This window comes from Coenobita brevimanus, chromosome 101 (assembly GCF_032717465.1).
Source record: "Coenobita brevimanus isolate Jiangsu-jjx chromosome 101, ASM3271746v2, whole genome shotgun sequence".
Taxonomy (NCBI): domain Eukaryota; kingdom Metazoa; phylum Arthropoda; class Malacostraca; order Decapoda; family Coenobitidae; genus Coenobita; species Coenobita brevimanus.
In genome coordinates this window covers 11,723,437-11,741,749 of record NC_137054.1, presented here as the reverse complement: position 1 = coordinate 11,741,749, position 18,313 = coordinate 11,723,437, and the positions used below count along the sequence as shown (strand labels likewise).

At 41.7% G+C, this 18,313-nt stretch overlaps 1 protein-coding gene across 1 annotated transcript in view; it reads right to left on the bottom strand.

Moving 5' to 3' along the window:
• Nucleotides 1-9,825: 9,825 nt before the first annotated feature.
• Rab3-GAP (Rab3 GTPase activating protein) overlaps nucleotides 9,826-18,313 on the bottom strand; it is an 88,829-nt gene continuing 80,341 nt past the window's right edge. The window contains exons 20-25 of the mRNA XM_080284552.1: nucleotides 16,405-16,586; nucleotides 15,560-15,778; nucleotides 15,037-15,186; nucleotides 14,709-14,834; nucleotides 11,975-12,127; nucleotides 9,826-10,143 (exon numbers count right to left, since the gene is read on the bottom strand). Of these exons, the coding sequence (XP_080140678.1) occupies nucleotides 9,967-10,143; nucleotides 11,975-12,127; nucleotides 14,709-14,834; nucleotides 15,037-15,186; nucleotides 15,560-15,778; nucleotides 16,405-16,586 (1,007 nt within the window). The 3' untranslated portion in view covers nucleotides 9,826-9,966. The remainder of the gene's footprint in view (nucleotides 10,144-11,974; nucleotides 12,128-14,708; nucleotides 14,835-15,036; nucleotides 15,187-15,559; nucleotides 15,779-16,404; nucleotides 16,587-18,313) is intronic.

The following is an 18,313-nucleotide window of genomic DNA, read 5'->3' as shown; positions in this document are numbered from 1 at the left end:
TTGTGGGAGATTTTCATCCCTTCTACACACCTGTAAAATTATGTGAAGATATCTTGAGTAGTTGCGAAGTTATCGTGCCAACAGATAGACACACAAACTGAAAACACTACTCGTAGGAGATTTTCATTCCTACTACACATCTGTAAAACTTTGTGATGATATCTTGAGCCATTGCGAAGTTATCGTGGTAACAGTCAGACAGGCCTTGAACTACTATCACCAGTCTCGAACTCATGATCGCTTTTTTTCACTACTATACACTTGTAAAATTTTGTGATGATAACATGAGCAGTTGCTAAGTTATTGTGCTAACACACACACACACACACACACACACACACACACACACACACACACACACACACACACACACACACAAACTGAAAGCAATACCAGTTTCGCTATCGGGACTGGTAATTAATAAGCTAAACAAACTGCGGTGCTATGAAGCCTCCGATGGCACTGTGAATACGGACTTAAGGCTCAGTAGATTAGGGATACCAACCAGGATGGATAACTCAGGAGTTTATTTTCAGATCTCTCGTCTGGTTTGCCAGATTTGATCATGCTAAAAGAGTGCCGATAATTTTTAGTCGGTGTACAAGTGAAAGCATTTCTACCCCCTTGGTAGCAGGAGTCGCAGCCAGTGAGCGACCGGGAGATCAAACACCCCGCTCCCATCACCCCTACCTACCCCAACCCTAGTGTAAGCGTTGTTGGAAGATGCGGAACGGCTAAAGCTGGTGATGTTACAATGTGTCATGATTGTTTTTATAGACAGAACCAGTAAAGGTTAAGTATATAAAGGCACGTAATGTGTAATATTGTGCTGTTATCCACAACATATGAGAAAGGCATGAAAATGAAAGAAGACCTGTAATGTATTATGTGTTATTGTCTATATACTTACATACTGCTGTATATTATAATGTTACAAATAATATAGTGAACAACATCTGTTGAAAGATATGTCTTTTCACACCCATTCTCGCTCCCATCTCCACCACCCTTCTCTGGGTTCCTCTCTCCATCAAACGTCTCTCTTAAGCCCCTGTCACACATGCGCGACTCAAGGTCCGACCGCGGTGCAACTCAAGGTCGTAACACATTTTTTTCATTGATCATCCCTTGATTCACAGTGCAAGAGCAGACTCTTTAGGGTGCTTGTGAGCCGTTGGGACGACTCGTTGTGCCTCACGATTTTTTAACGCTCGTTAAAAAATTATGGCCACCTCACAACTTGCCAAAAGTCGTGTCACAGTTGCGTCACAGTCGGGAGTGTCGTAGGTCGGTTGTGAAGCAGTCTTACCTCAATCGGATGCGTCGTGATGCGGTTGTAGCGTGTCGTGACGCAGTTGCCGACAAAAAAACGTTACGACTGCTTGTGAAGGATTTGCACCCTCAACTGACAAAGCAGGGTGAGCAGTCTCTTGTTTTTGACAGTGGATGGGACACAGAAGAGGCCCATGATGATGCGTTGGGTATCAGTGTCGGTCCAGGTGTGATGCCCCGCCTCACCTGGCACTCAATATATACTTCCATGGGTCGGTCGTGGGGGGGTTGTGGTGCATTCCCCAAATGCATCACATAGTCGTGTTGCATTCGTGGACAGTCATGTCACAGTTGTGGTTGACAAAAATCCGTTAAATTTCAAATTTGAAGACTTGTAGCTTCGTCGCCTCGCGATCTTGTCGAGTTCTTGAGGATGTCACGACCAGTCGTGACGCAGTCGTGAGCAGAGCAGACTCGGGGCCAGTCGGGAGGCATGGGAGCCAACTAGGACACAACCTTGAGTCGCGCTGCAGTCGATCCTTCAGTCGGGTATGTGTGACAGGGGCTTTACCCTCACTTCCCCTACTCTTGCCCTATGCCAACATTAACTAAGATAATGATGAAATGATCCATCAGGTATTGATCATGTTAATATTATCATACATCTCTGTATTAAGCACCAACAAATCAATGACATACAATGCTTCGGTATACCTGCCAACCGTTTCATCCTGTTGTAAGCTGTTACGTGATGGACACGCTGCAAGTTGAACCTTGTGTGACAAGGACATTAGGTTGTTTATCGTTAACACCGGTTATGTGTGGTTTTGGACGTCCATTGATTCATATTAACATGAAGTTTAAGCCTTACATTACAAACATGTATGGTTGATGTTCCTGTCATTATTGGATGAATGAAACGAATCAGGGATTGGCCCTGACGAACCACAAACTCTCTGCTTTAGCGAATATATTCCAACCTCTTGTCATAACAGGGACATAGTGTCATTATGTACATGACTGAATGTGGGCCAGTCGTATCAGTAGTGTCATTGTGTCACTGTTGTGACAAGAGGTAGGACTATTTTCGTTAAAGCAGAGTTTGTGATTCGCCAGAGCCGATCACCAATTTGTTTGATTAATGCAACAATGACAGGAACATAAACCTTACGTGCTTAAAATGTAAGGTTTAAGTTGCCACATTAACAAGAATCGGTGGACATCCAAAACCACACATAATCTGTTAACGATAAACAACCGTATGTCCTTGTAACAAAAGATCCAACTTGCAGTGCGTATGTCGCGTAACAGCTTACAACAGGATGAAACAGTTGGCAGGTTTACCAAAGTATGGCATGTTATTCATATGTTGGTGCTTAGTACACAGGTATATGATAATATTAATATGACCAATACCTGATGGATCGCCACACACACCACAAAGCCAGTCAGGAGACAGGACGTGTGTGCTGGGCATTCCCCAGGTCCTGTCCTCCCCACTTACTGTTTTTTAATCAGCCCATACACCACTGACCGGGCTAATGTATGGCCCGGCCTGCACTATATGTGCAGGGAATCTTTAACGAACGAACGAACTGATGGATCATTTCACCATTATCTTAGTTTACTGTATGTTGGTAAACAATGGGTGGGAGTGGGGGATGAGAGGGAGATGCGTTTGGTGGAGACAGGAACCCAAAGAAGGGTGGTGGAGGTGGGAACGAGAATGCATGAGAAAAGACATAATATCTTTCAACAAATGTTGTTCGCTATACTATACTTATTGTAATGTTATAATATAGGACATAAGTATATAGACAATAACACAAAATACATTGTAGGTTGTCTTTCGTTTTCATGGATAACAGCACTATATTACACACTAAGTACCTTTATATACTTTACCCCTACTGGTTATGAATGTCTATAAAAACAATCACGACACATTGTAACATCACCAGCTTTTGCCGTTCCATATCTATCCAACAACGCTTACAGTACACTAAGGTTGGGGTAGGGGTGGTGGGTGCGGGGTGTTCGATCGCCTGGTCACTCACTGGCCACAACTCCGGCTATTAGGGGTAGAGAATTTAGAGCTTTCGGGTGTGAGCATGGAAGTGAAAAAGTTACTACATGACAGTATTGTGATACCAACTCTAACGTACGGAAGTGAAGCTTGGACATTGTTGGAAGGACACAAGTCAAGAGTGAGAGCAGTGGAAATGAGTTATTTAAGAGGAGCCTGTGAGTCACGTGGAGAGACAGGCTGACGAATGAGGATATAAAGGAGCGTTGTGGTGTGGATGTGGATGTGATAGGAAGCGTTATGAGGAACACACTGAGGTGGTTTGGCCATGTGGAGAGGATGGAGGGTGAAAGACTGACGAAGAGAGTGTATGTGAGTGAGGTGGAGGAGGGAAGAGGGAGGGGGAGGCCGAGGATGAGATGGAGGGATGGGATGGAGAGGTATATGAGAGAGGGGGGTGTGAGTTGGGAGCAGGGCAGTGAAATGGCGGGGGATAGGGCGACTTGGAGGCGATTTGTTTGTGGCCACCCCAAACGGGATTGAGGCGTCTGGCAATAGATAGATAGAATAGATAGGGTGTACATCCAGTTCTCAATTACTGTTCTCTTATTTACCCAGGTCCAGTAGTGCCCATTGATCATTCTGTGATTCACTCCAGTCTCTTCACTTCTTGCCTGTTATAGGTCATTAGCAAAGAGTCGTTTTTACCATAAAGCTCTTCGTTCCATTGTGCTGTTTTCTGTACAAATTTCTAAATACAGTATCTGGATACCACAGTAAGATCTCGTGATGCATGTTTTTCTCGCCATCCTTCCACACCTCCTAGGGCTTCCTGTTCCTCTCACTACCTCATATTTCTGATCTGTACATCTTCATCAATCCCTCATTACTTATTCTCTGTATATGGCCATATCATTGTAACAACCTTTGTCGACCCATTCCATCATTCTACAGTATATCTACTTCGACATTTCTTTTACCATGTCATTTCTTACTCCGTTACCATTTCACACTACATACAAAAACTTCCATTTTTGTCTGATCCCTAGCATTTAGGACCTATGCTTTGCATCCATACAGCAGTCAGCTTCAATGTTCATGTAATCATCTTTCCCTGAGCATTCAGTGATGCATTCTTCCACACACTCCTCAAAGCCATAGTACTTATGCCCAGTCTCCTATCCTATGACTTACTTTAGGTTCTCCATGCATTGTACATGGCTGTACCCCCGGTCTACACATTCCATAGTCCATAGCCTGGGTAATCCTGTAATTTTTTCATATCCTGGAATCCACCTCTAACGCCACTGCAATTACTGTGGGATCATCTGTTGCAGTTTATACACAGCATAGAATTCCTTCCAACTCCTTTTTTTACACACAGCACAGGACCACACAAGTCTTGCTCCAAGTCATTGTCTCCTTCACATCTACGGACCATGACCTTTGTTATGATTGTTGTTAACCCAGACTCAAAAGGAAAAGAACCCAGTGGACTGCAGAAAACCAGCCACTTTAACCAGGGATGTTTTGTTATGTTGAAGGATTGTTTGAGTAGTGATAGTGAAGTGCTTAAGGCGACTACATTACCAGTGTGTTAAGGTGTGGGGGCTGCATTACAGTGAGGGTAAAGTGAACTGTTTGTATTCGGGACTGAAGCAGGAAGGTGCTGACGTGCCTTCACGTGGTGGTGCTGTGCATCCTGGGTGAAGCAGCAGTGACATCTATCTGGAAGACAAATTTCTTCATTTCCGTGCACCTCGCTGTGGGTAGGATTCTAGTTTTACCTTGGTGAAATGTTGTCTGCCACAAGACAGTGCTGGATCTCAACACAATGTATGTATTTTACCAGTAGGACATCCCTAATGAAGCAGTTATGTACCTGTGGCCAACGGGTCTGCTTAGCCAGATAGACCATGTTCGGCAACACCAACTGAAGCAAGGAAGGATGGTGCCTGTATCATAGTCTATGTGCACTCTGTCTCTTGAGGCAGGATAATATCTAAGGGATGAATGTCCAGTGAGAGTTCATAAAGGATGCTGTTTAGCTGGAGGTTTTGGATGATTGCGGTAACTGAGTTTGTGAAGTGCAGTGTTGGGTGGAGAGGAGGGATGTTCCTGTAGCATCCTGTGTAATATTAAGAGGCTCATTTTTCATTTCTTTTGAGTGGGGATGATGGAACATAAAGTTACAAGGGTGGGATGGATCCTGTGATGAATTGTGTTCATCTCATATCCATATGGTCCTTGATTGGGAGTACTGTTCTTCTGTTTCTTTATGCAACTGGTATATAAATGTGGCCTTTGTGCATCCTGGTATTATTTTTATGGCTTTGTTTTGTGCTTTTTGTAGCTTTTCTTTGTTATTTTACCAGTATATACTTTCCATAAAATATTCTGCCAAAGGAAGTTCCAGTCCATAAGGTAGGGATTCCTAAAACAATGCTGAAATAAATAGCAGTTTATTAAAATGATTGCTTCAACAAGTTATAAAATAGTTCATTCTTTTATTTGTAGTATCTGTGATCAAAGTTATCCTTTACCTCCAAAACTTAACATATGCATTACATTACGCTACACAACAATGGTTCTTTATACTGTACAAGTATTGAGAAGGCTTAAATGAGGCAAAATGTATTGTCATGTATCAAAACCATACCTATATGCATTAACATTCTAAAAATATAGTATGCACCAACACTGCCTTATGGAAAATGCCTGGGTTTCGATATGATCTTCCGTTTTGATTCTTGAAATTAGTTGCCCTGCACATATTCTTGGATATAAATGAAGCTCACCAGCAAGGGCCTCTTACGGACAGAATGAGTAATTTCACTGCATCTACCTCACACTTAAAACATGTCCATCACTTTCCTTGCTGATACATCAGATCAATGAGGATCACCTATGGACAAAGCCACTCTCAGGTTAAGATTATCAGCAACTAGGGGGAAGTAGAAAATGTGCATAAAGTTTGATGTACCATCAGCCAAGTGTATGACTTTATATCACAGTGAAGATCCTCAGAATTTAGCTCCCCAAAATTATCATCATAATTTTGAGCCTACTTCCCACATGTGTTTGGAGTGGAGCAATCCAGAGCATGGCTCTTTAACCTCAATGGGGACACAATTAGGAGATGAAAGAAAACCCAAGGCAGTGCCCCTTCTCCCTTCTATGATGGGAACTGAGTTGAAATATCTCTCTGTCAATACAAGAAGGAAAATTTCTCACTTTGCACAAGAATGGTACGCATGGGTTAACATTCCATCAAGTAATCAGGACAATATTCACACTTTGTATGGGGCACTGTATCTTTAAGCACAGTATCAGCAAACCGTGGAAAAAAGAACACTAATACGTTAAACTCTGACTCACATTACAAAGCCATCACTGCTAAGAGACAATGATGATGGGATATTATATTATACATGATGCTGGTGCCCTATAACAGTACTACTGATTTATATGGTATGGTTGTTTTTAACTGTACATAATAACTGCCTTGGGGATCAGGAAAGAAGCTTGCAATACCTTTTCTCACTGATTCATTATTACAGTGCAAATGAAGGTCAAAACAGGAAGATATTTACATGCAGTAATGCACCATGTGCTACACTGCCTCTCCTCAAGTAACATAAATGGCTTGCACCTATAATAAAGTAACCATAAAATAAGGAAAAGAGGATACTGAAAATCAAATAAAACCTTTTTCCCTTTCACTAACTTGCTAGTCATGGTGATGCTAGACAGGGAAAACTATGGATAATACAGTATAAGTAACACATGGGTTAGTCATTACCTGGAATTTAAGCAAGAATACTTTCAATTTAGTAAAAATGAATTTAAAAGACTCATTATTATACAGTGTTTAATCAGATCATTCTTAATCTACTGACAAGGTCTGAGACAAGATACCGATAAAAGAAGGCTAACTATACATTCATCATTGTTACCTATATACATTTTTTTTTTTTAAGTGTAATCTCTGATAAAGATTTGGCAACACTACAGGGAAACAACAAAGAGCACCTTTAATTTTTAAAAAGTAAACTAGAGTGACAAGATCGCAACTTAATCATCATCATCATCATCATCCGGCCCTCCTTTCCAACCCTAGGGCAGGGTGAGGAGTAGCAACGTCCAGACAGCCCAAGTTTGCCCAGTCCAATAAGCCACACCTCCATTCACTCATTATTCATGCCCTCGGAATCCTGGCTCTATCTGATACGCCAAAAACACATTCACCACATTCTGTATCTTCACATAAGGGTGTCCAATAAAGTCAAGTTAAACTTCATGAAAATCTGATATTTGGATGATCAGAAATGTTTCTTGATTTAGCAGTAATTACAGCAAGTTACAAGCTCCTCAAGATTAATGTTAACTTACAGAAAAACCTCTTTATAACAAACCTCCATACACCAAGTTTTGGAATTTTGGCATTATTGAACTCACTAAGCGCATCAAACAAACTCCTCATATAGAAAAAAATAAAATAAAAGTGGTATATACAGCCTGCTGCTAACTGACCAATGGCTTCAATCTAGCTCTACGTGACATCATTTAAGGTTTTAAACACTTGCCTAGTTCACTTATGGTCTTCCTGTGGCATAATTTTTTACTGATTTAAATTTTTTAGTGGTATATTTAATGAACTAGGGAGATGGTGCCTGAATTGGTAGAGAAGTGGCCAGCAGTCCTAATAAACCCAAGTTCGAATCCCGGCTGAGGCAGGGAACAGTTTGAGGACTTGAATTTCATTAAAGCAGAATTTACTGATCTGCCAGAAGGCTCGCCGACATGTCATAAAAATACCCCCGCTAATACCAGTACACCAGTCCTGTATGAGTCGACCCTAGCATGTATTCAATATGGATGGTGGGTGTTAGCACCAAAGTGGTGACATGTGAAGGTGTATGGAATGAAGGAGAACTATTGGGCCTTGAGAATGGATTGTGAAGCCTATGCCCAGAGTCGGACACATTAAAAAAAAAAAAAAAAAAAATGTTGCTCAGTCCTCATCATGCCTGGCCCAGCAGACCCATTCATAACAGGTAAGCCACTGCCCCTATGGGGTCGTACCATAGGCTGCCTACAATGTTGATGTTGTGTCTCCATCTTAGTGTGCCATGTGTTGTGCCATGCAGTGCTCTCTTTTGTGGGAGCAGCTGCTCCATATATTCTTTTTTAACTAGGAGAAATATATAATGAAAGTGGGAAATATATAATGAGGAAGTGAAGGAGTTGTGGTGTGGATGTGATAGAAAGAATTGGGAGAAATACACTGAGGTGGTCTGGCCATGTGGAGAGGATGGAGAGTGAGAGATTGATGAGGAGAGTGTATGTAAGTGAGGTGGATGGAAGGAGGAGGAGGGAGGCCAAGGATGAGACTGAGGGATGGAGTGGAGAGGTATATGAGAGAGGGGGGTGTGAGCTGGGAGCTGGATAGTGAAATGGCGAGGGACAGGGCGACATGGAGGTGATTTGTTTGTGGCCACCCCTTAAAAGATTAAGGCATCTGGCAATAGACAGATAGGTTCCTTCACTACAGGATATATACAGGGTATAATGAAAATGGAATTATAAATCAAGATGACTGTCAAACATCACATTTAATAAAATTTTCAGATCTAACTATCCACTGTTTACTCTAAATACATGAAATAATTGTATAACAACCTGGACTGAAAGTATTAGTTCAGTTATAAACACTATAGTTAGGTTTGACTATCAGAACTGTGTGTGTGTGTGTGTGAGAGAGAGAGAGAAGAGATTGTCATGTGTGTGTGTGTGTGTGTGTGTGTGTGTGTGTGTGTGTGTGAGAGAGAGAGAGAGAGAGAGAGGAGACTCGTGTGTGTGTGTGTGTGTGTGTGTGTGTGTGTATCTGTCTGTGTCTGTCTGTCTGTCTGTGTGCACGTGCTTGTTTTATTGATTACTGGTAGTTAGTTACAGATTTGACTTATAATCCCACCTTCATGTGAAAGTTCAATAGCATTATAAATACAATGATGTACGCATGAAATTAACGTCTGTCAAATATTATCAAATCTGATTGAAGTGAAAGCTGAGGAATGGGAAAACATTCCATATCAAAAGGGTTATCTCCTCCCAAATGCTATGCTGTGAGTGTACAGTAAAGTCTCACTTTGTTACACTACATTAGAGAAAGGAAGACCCACCATGATACTAACAAAATCTTTCACCAAAAAAAAGGAAAAAAAATCACCAGCAGAATTTTTCTGGATATATCAGATTATAGCCCATTCCCTGGTAAAAGTTTAATGTAACCATGCAAGTCAGAGACACTGTAAATTATGCATACTAGGAGAGTACAATGCTGGATACAATCATACACAAACTAAATACAGTATTACAGAGATGAATATGTATGCTGATAACTAAAGCCTAACTTGTACAGCAATGAATACATGTACAGTAACAGTAAATTTTGGTTTCTGCCCACTTTTTTTTCTGTTATATAAAGCTGAGTCTGATGTAAGAGATAATAAGTCTAGCACAGATATGGTGTCTAAGAAAAACAAAAGCATAATACAGATACAATGAGGCTTTACTGTACAGTATTTCTTGGGAAACAAATACATATAAAATGAAGATTATTACACTACTACCGCATAGAATTTGTAAGAGTTAGAACTGCACATATGTTAGGAAGGCAAGGATGAGTCAGCTTGCTGGTCCTGCACAAAGGCAATAAGCGTTTGGTATAATCCAGTAGCAATCTTGTGTTCTGGGCTGGTTTCTGGTAGAAGGTTGAGTGCTCGAGTTAGAAGCTCCACTGTCCTCGCAAGGGCAACACCAGGACATCTCAGTCCACTTGCATTCTGAGTAGCAAGAGGTGCAAAAAGAGAAAAGATGAAATTGCTGGCATAGAGGAAAAATTAAGAACTGAAAAAGCTAAGAGTGAAGGCTATAAGTTACTGCAGAACTAATAACTAAATCCATAGATTACTATAAAAATAGATTACAGAAATCATATGGGCTACACAGCAACAAATACTAAAGATACATTTTGATCATGAAGCTTTGATAATGCTAAAAGCAGAGTCCCTAAACTTTCTGAAGATATAAATCTTTGCTGACATCTCCCTACCATTCTTTTAATCCATTCATCATCCAATCCTATGTTCCCCAGTGAGCAGTGGAGAAGCCCAGGGTTAGGCAAGGTGGTCCTGACATTTAAGATGAGAGTGACCAGCCTCACTCATCCCTGAGTGGCATTACGTGAGCACTAAATCCCAACCACCCCTTGGACATAAACGTACACAGGCTCAATCTGACTAGAGCGCCTTAATTACACACTAAACCACCAGGCGCCATAATCTGGTTATATGGTTACCATCCATCGTAGTAAATGGTTTCCTGACGTACAGGAAACCCTTTGGCTTGTCACTCAGTGTAGAGTCACCCATAGGCAGAAGGAAGGGGAAAGAATGAAGGAAAGGAAGACAGAAGAGAGAGCATAAAATCTGCTGTTCCTTTTTAATAATCTCTGATACTCTCAGACTTATGCCTAGGATACTGGTAATTCCCAGCGAGACTTAATTCAGCACTATTAATGCTAATGAGTGAATTTTTTATTGATTTTTCCTCTGCTGACCAGTATATACCCTACAGTACCTCAGTACTGTACTTTCTCCTTTATGGGACATTTCCCTGATACATGCAGGGAAATCAAAGGAGAGCCTTTGTGCTGTGCACATACTAATGTACTCAATTAGCATCAGTCTTAATACAATTTTTAGGCACCTGGTGGTCTACTGAGTTTCTCTCCAGTTCTCCCCATCTTTTTTTCTTGGGGGGAGGGGGGATCATTTCCAGTTACCTATCATGACTGGAATTACTGTATATTTCATTTGTATACATGGATTATAACTGACTGCTGTATGGTAAATTGCAAAGACAATATTTATCTAAGAAATTCTTGTACAGATATTCTAAAAGTCTTTCAAATATATAAAGGTGCCACTCACTCGATGTAGTGCTGCTGTCGGGTGTCTGCCCTTTCCTCTCCTCCATCCTTCTTTCCTTCCATCCATTTCTGTCTTCCTTTCCTTCATTATTTCCTTGTCCTTCTGCTTACGGGTAACTTTACACTCCCTCTTCTGTCTTTCTTTCTTTCACTCTTTCCTCTTCCTTCTGCCTGTGGGTGACTCTACACTGAGTGACAAGCCAAATGGTTTCCTGTACACCAGGAAAACATTTACGACGCTGGGTGGTAACAATATAACCAAATTTTGGCGCCTGGTGGATTAGTGGGTAATTATTGTGCTCCAATCGCATTGAGCCAGTGAAGGTTTATATCCAAGGGGTGGTTGGGGTTGACTGCTCATGTAATGCCACTCAGGGATGAGTGAGGCTGGTCACTCTCATCTTAAATGTCAGGACCAACTGCCTAGCCCCGGGCTCCTACGCTCCTCATGGGGCAATGTAGGATTGGATGATGGATGGATGGATGTTATCATTTATAAATTTTCTGAAAATTTTCCCTACAAACTTGTAAGCTCTGTACATTGAAGAATTAACAAATGTTTATGCTGAAAGCTTGTCTTGACATGTATGTTTGGTGGAATGGAGGAAGGGCTACAGCAGTGTTTTTTTGCCTTTCAAATCAGTCCCACAGGCAAAAACAGACAGAACTACATGTCAACTCACACATGACTTGACCCATTCAGTGATGGTAGGCGAGGTAAGGGCCAGATGGTGTGCTGTGCGAGGAGACGTGAGCAGGAGATGGTGTAACCGCTGACCTGCCAACAATACCAACTGAGATCCCAGACTAGCATTCTCATTCACTGTTGGCAGCAACTGTGGGAGAGGAAAAAATCTTCTAGTAGATTATATATACATTTTTTTTATGTGTGAAGTATTACATTTTTTCCCAAGTGTTCAATACCATGTAATTTTTCTTTACACCAAATTTGAAAACATGTGAGATGAGTGAAAGCATCTTCTTCATACTGCATACTGTAGTAATGCACATCAATGAAATTCAAACATGAAACTTGTAAGTATGATGGGATTACTGTAACTGACTTCCATCATTACTAGAAACCTACAGTATATATATTGTACTGTCCTTAACCCCTAGAAGTCGGGAGTCCACATATGCTGTCCAAGGGTACTAGGGCCAAAAAGATGGGTGTCCGCATATGCAGTCATGCCCCCCATCCCCCACCCTCTATCCCCACCCTAACCCTCACCCTCCTACCACCACACCCAAACTCACCCCACCATCACCCCCTAACCCCCATCCCAACTGCTCCCCACCACCACCACCAACCCCCACCCATACTGCCCCCCAACCAGCCACCACTCCCTCACTCCCCAACCCCCACCCAAACTGTCCCCCAACCAGCCACCACTCCCTCACTCCCCACCCCCCACCCAAACTGTCCCCCAACCAGCCACCACTCCCTCACTCCCCACCCCCCACCCCCACCCATCAACCCACTACCCCCACCCATCAACCCACTACCCCCACCCATCACCCTACCATCCTCACCCCCACCCCAACCCCCCATACCACCCCACCATATCACACCCACCGATTATGCCCATCCTGAGTGCATGTCAAAACATTCCAATGCTCATCTTTTAGGGATTAAGGCAATTCGTCTGGTGGGATGGTGGTAGTGTTTTCAGTCCAAAAGCCATACCCTATGCACACCAGTTAAATTTACGAGGTGACTGAGGATTTTTCTATTATGAAAAATACTGTAAAAAGCATGGGTCTGTTTCCTACAACATTAATGTTCAGAACTATAGCAACCCATCCTCATGCCACTTACATATGAAGAGATAATATGAAGCTGACATTATGTAGTTTATCTCTGATAACATCAAACTTCTTTATTCAGATAAAGGAAGCCCTGCCCCCTAAAGAGTTAAGATTTAAACTGATGCTTGAAATAATGCATTTAGAATACAGTAGAACAGTACTGTACTTCATTCTGCTATGGATATTGCATTCCAATTCATCACTGTATAATATCCATATACAGTACAGTAATCCCTTAATTTATGCGAGGGTTATGTTCCCAGACCCTTCGCGTATGTGGTAAATTCACGTATACGTTCTGCACATGTGTGCACGTAATTATGCATGTGTATTAAGTGTATTACATCTGAATAATACTGTTTATGCCCTACATACACCTAATAAACTAGCATAAAGTATGAAAAACAACAAAAATGTAAGAAATTTAACACTTACTGAAAGCTGACAAGCACAGGCGTAGGTGGAGACACTTTAGCACAGTCTGGTGCACTAGCCCTCACTGCCTCCCGTATGCTACGTTCTGCCTTCTTTATTGTACGAACAATTGACTCATTCACCCCAAACATACGGTTCCGAGACAATTCACCGTCGTCAATTCGCCATCAAAACATGGACAATTCCCCATCAGGACAATTCACACCCTGGACGATTCCCCGTCATTCTATAAATATACTTATTACTGATTAATTAATACTTTAAAAACTAATTTTTAAAAGGGATTTTATAACTCATATAAGTAAAAAACTAGTGTACTTGTTAAATAAACTGGTATGTAAATAAATGACAGGGAATTGTCCTGGCAGTGAAAAGTCCTGATGGCGAATAGTCTTGTTATTGTTGTGACAGTGAATTGACTTGACGGTGAATTGTCTCAAAACCAAACATATGACCAACAGCACACGCCATCCTTCCCTAAATTTGTCCAATACTTTAACTTTCTCTGTTAGCGACATCACTTTACATGCCCCATTTGGTGTGTTACCTCATGCATCACTAGCATTACGCTTAGGCCCCATGTTGGCAAACAAGGCAAGCAATCACTGGAAGGCAGAAAAATAAGCCACAAATAACGATTCGCGAGTCACGCACAGTTCGTACGTCGGATTCAAATTGACTGTGTGATGCGTGGTAGACCGACCTCCCACCCACACGCACGCACGCACGCGCGCACACACACACACACACACACACACACACACACACACACACACACACACACACATGTATGCACACGGGCAGCAGGTAGGCATTTTTATATTTTAAAGCCAAGAAACCATTTACAACGCTGGGTGGTAACCATATAACCAAACCATACGTGCTCCCTACGTGTCAACAAGTGGGTTGGTGGAGGGTTGGTGCCCCTCCCTGTAAAACAACTAACTCAAGTGTCAAATGGCCACCCTTTGCGGGATTGTGGTGTCTGGCAATAGATAGATAGATAGACTTATTTCTCTCATATATTAAAATTATTTATTTGAATGCTATAATTTTATGTTTTAATTACTGTACAAAAAAATTCGTGGATAACTAAAATCGCATGAAAAAAGTTAGCGTGAATTAAGGGATTACTGTACTTTCTGTCCTTTTCTCCCCTTCGTCTTAACATACCTCCTCGCCCAGTGAGTCAAACCCAGAGTTGTACAGTTCACATATGTGGTGTCGACGAAGGGTATCCACAGCAACACCCCAGGCTCGCCCTAACTCCAGGGCATCATGCACACTTACACACACAGCCTTTGAAAAACACCATATGAAAGATATTGAGAATCATTTTTTCATATTTCAAACAATAATCCACAAAGCAACTGCTTACTGTAATACTGAACTGTAGGATTTGCTGAAAGTCAAGTATTCTACAGCAATATGTCAATTAAAATATATTTAAATTTCCATCAAATATACAGTTTTTCAGATCAGTGTGGTAGGTATATCTGACCTGCGATGGAGGGGAGGTATCTGGCAGTGCAACAACAGCTGCTGTAATAACTTTACACAACAGCATCATCCGAACTTTAGTCACCACTGGATCTGCTTGGCCGCCACTTGTCCAACTAGTTGACAGAGGCTTGAACAAGGCACTTCGACCCTAACATAAGTACATAACATATTAGCATCCAAGAAGAAAAATATTAAAGTTTCCCTCACTGCTCAAGTGATGGCTAAAACTGAAATATGCTTCAAGTTATAAGTCATTATTACATATACTTGTCTTTGTTTATTGTTCATGAAACTAAGCAAGTGTTAAAGAAACTGGATCCTTCAGTGCTAAATTTTGCAAATCTCAGAGCAGGTTCTACTGCTTTACTTACACCCATAATACAGTGGAAGCAAGCAGATGTTTTCTGCCTTGAAAAATACACTCAATTACCAGTATATAAACACTCTGCAAACTTACCAGTACATAAACACTCTGCAAACTATCATTCCATACACAAAGATGCTAAGTAAGAAGGGTTTACCTTGCCATCAAAACAGCTAAGTGGCCTAGTGTTTTTGATGTTGTGGAGTGCAGTGAGGTGAAGAACAGAGACCAGCTGATAGTGAAGGTACAGAAGGTCATAGCAAGTGGATTTCTGTGTGATTGTAACCTCCACAAGGGCGGGTGATCCTTCCTGGCCACTCCATAACCTGTCACCCGTCAGTACCACTGGCTTCTCCACTTCACAAACAACATTGGCCTGCATGGATGACATACAATTTGTATATTAAGAAAAATTTTGTAAGGTAGCACTGTACACTGGATTTTGATTTATTCTGGTTTCAAGCATCCTATCATTTCCTGCAATTCTCTTCATTCATACTCTTTCTTTTTTTATACAGTACTGTTTATCTAAATTTGGGTATCAACTAAACAGTCTGTTCTATAAGGCCCAGCAGTTCTCCCACAAACCATTCACAGATTACACTCTCATATTATATTGCCACTTCCTTTCAGCATACACCTTGCATACCCTTGTGCTGGTAGAAGCAAATGAAAGAAAGAGGTATTCTACATATATCAGGAATGGCTACCATCCACTTGTACTTCCTCTTCCCTCTATCTTTTTCCGTCTTCCTCTCTTATGTATTACCCACTTCCTTCATTGTCACAACTCAAAGCTTCACAGGCCTATTTTTGTCATTACTATCTTTTTTGCCATTGACCACTGAGCACAACTGGCAAAAAGTGCATGTGGTCATTGTATTCTGTTCCTCAATGACAGCTATCCTTACCTACTTCACCATACCTCAACCTTTCATCTCCTTCTCCTTCTCTGACCTAAAGCTTAACACTTTCCAACTTAGCTTCTTTTGCTTTACTCACCTCCATGAGCTGGTTAAGAAGGGCTGCAGCAGCCTGGAGTGCTTGAGGTAGATTATGTTCTGACAGACGCAGTTCACGCTGGCAGGCACGCTCTCTCGGGGTTCTCCAAGCCTTTTCCATAAGACATGCTGCCCCTTGCACCCAACGTCCCACCCAAGTCTCCCACACCATTACTCCAACACCTTGTGTATGTATGCAGTTAGGAGACCATACATTTATTTATTTATTTATTTTTTTTTATTTTTTATTTTTTTTTAAGTTATACAGTGTACAGGTGGATCTTATGGTATATGCTATGAATGTATTTCAAAATTTCACAACTTATTCCATACATCTGGTGTTGTAAAATGGGGGAAATAACAAATTAGCTTTATCAACGAAACATTCTGTAGCAATATTTCTGTAATTTCCTGAGGAATTAACACCCAAAAATGAACACTGTAAAAGGTAACATACAATGAATACCTGTACTAGCTGAGGATTATCATCATCAACATCATCCAGACCTCCTTTCCCACCCTAGGGCAGGGTGAGGAGTAACAATGTCCAGACAGCCCAAACTTGCCCAATCCAATGGGCCATACCTCCATTCACTCGCCATTCAAGCTCCCGGAATCCTGGCTCTATCGGATACACCAGAAACATTCACCACATTCTGCAACATATCCGACTGAGTCAATCCGGACACTGCCATGTTAAAAAGGGGTGCCAAATCCCTGATCATGCACTTCTCCTCACAACATTCATCTGGCCAGCTCGATCTTTTGTCAGTTCCCTAGCCTCACCAACTTCCAAACCTCTCTTCCCCACACACTCATCCACCATATCTCTCCACCTTCTCCTTGGTCTACCTCACCTCCTCCCTCCTTCAGATTCACTCAGACATACCTTTTTCACCACTCGATTGTTATCCATTCTTTCCACATGACCATATCATCTCAGTACACTCTCTTCGATTCTGGTGTCCACCGACTTCCTCACTCCACATCTTTCACGAATCACATTATTTCATATCCTATCCACCCTCTGTACTCCACATACATTCCTCAGCAGTCCATCTCCACTGCTCTTACTCCTGACTTCTCATTTTAATGCCACACCATAGTCTCACATCCATATATTAGAGCTGGCACTAACACTTCTTCATGCAAGCCTCATGCAGCTGCAACACTCAAGCCTCTGTTTCTTATCAAGGCCTTCATTGCACCAGCCACTTTCCTTCCTTGTGTCACTCTATTTTCAACTTCTTTTGCACATTTTCCTCTCTTTTCTATCACTGTACCCAAGTATTTGAACTCTTTCACCAATTCCAGTCTCTCTGCATTCACTGTAACATTACACTGGGAGTCACCTTCTCTCTCAATAACCATCACTTTACTCTTTTCTACATTTACTCTCAGGGCACGATGCTCACAGACCTCAGCAAAACTCTGCACTAGCCTACCAAGTTCTTGTCCAGTACTTGCAAGCAGTACTGCATCATCAGCATACAACAAATTTGAGATATTCCATCCATCACCATTCATTACCAATGCCATCCCTCTCTCCATTACTCGTGTTTTTACTTCTCTCATCACCCCATCCATATATATAATGAACAACCATGAGGGCATCACACAACCTTGTAGCATGCCCACACCAATCGCGAACCATTCACTTAGATGCCCATTAACCCTTATGCATGCTTCACTACCATCATAAAAACTCCTGAAGGCACCTAGCAGCTTACCATCTACACAATACATGTGCAAAAATTTCCACAATCCTTCTCTGTCCACTTTGTCTCATGTTTTTTCCAGATCCATAAATGCCATAAACACCTTATGGTCCTTCTCACAAGCCTTCTCTGCTATCTGTCTCACTGCAAATATTTGATCCACACATCCTCTGCCACTCCTAAAGCCACCCT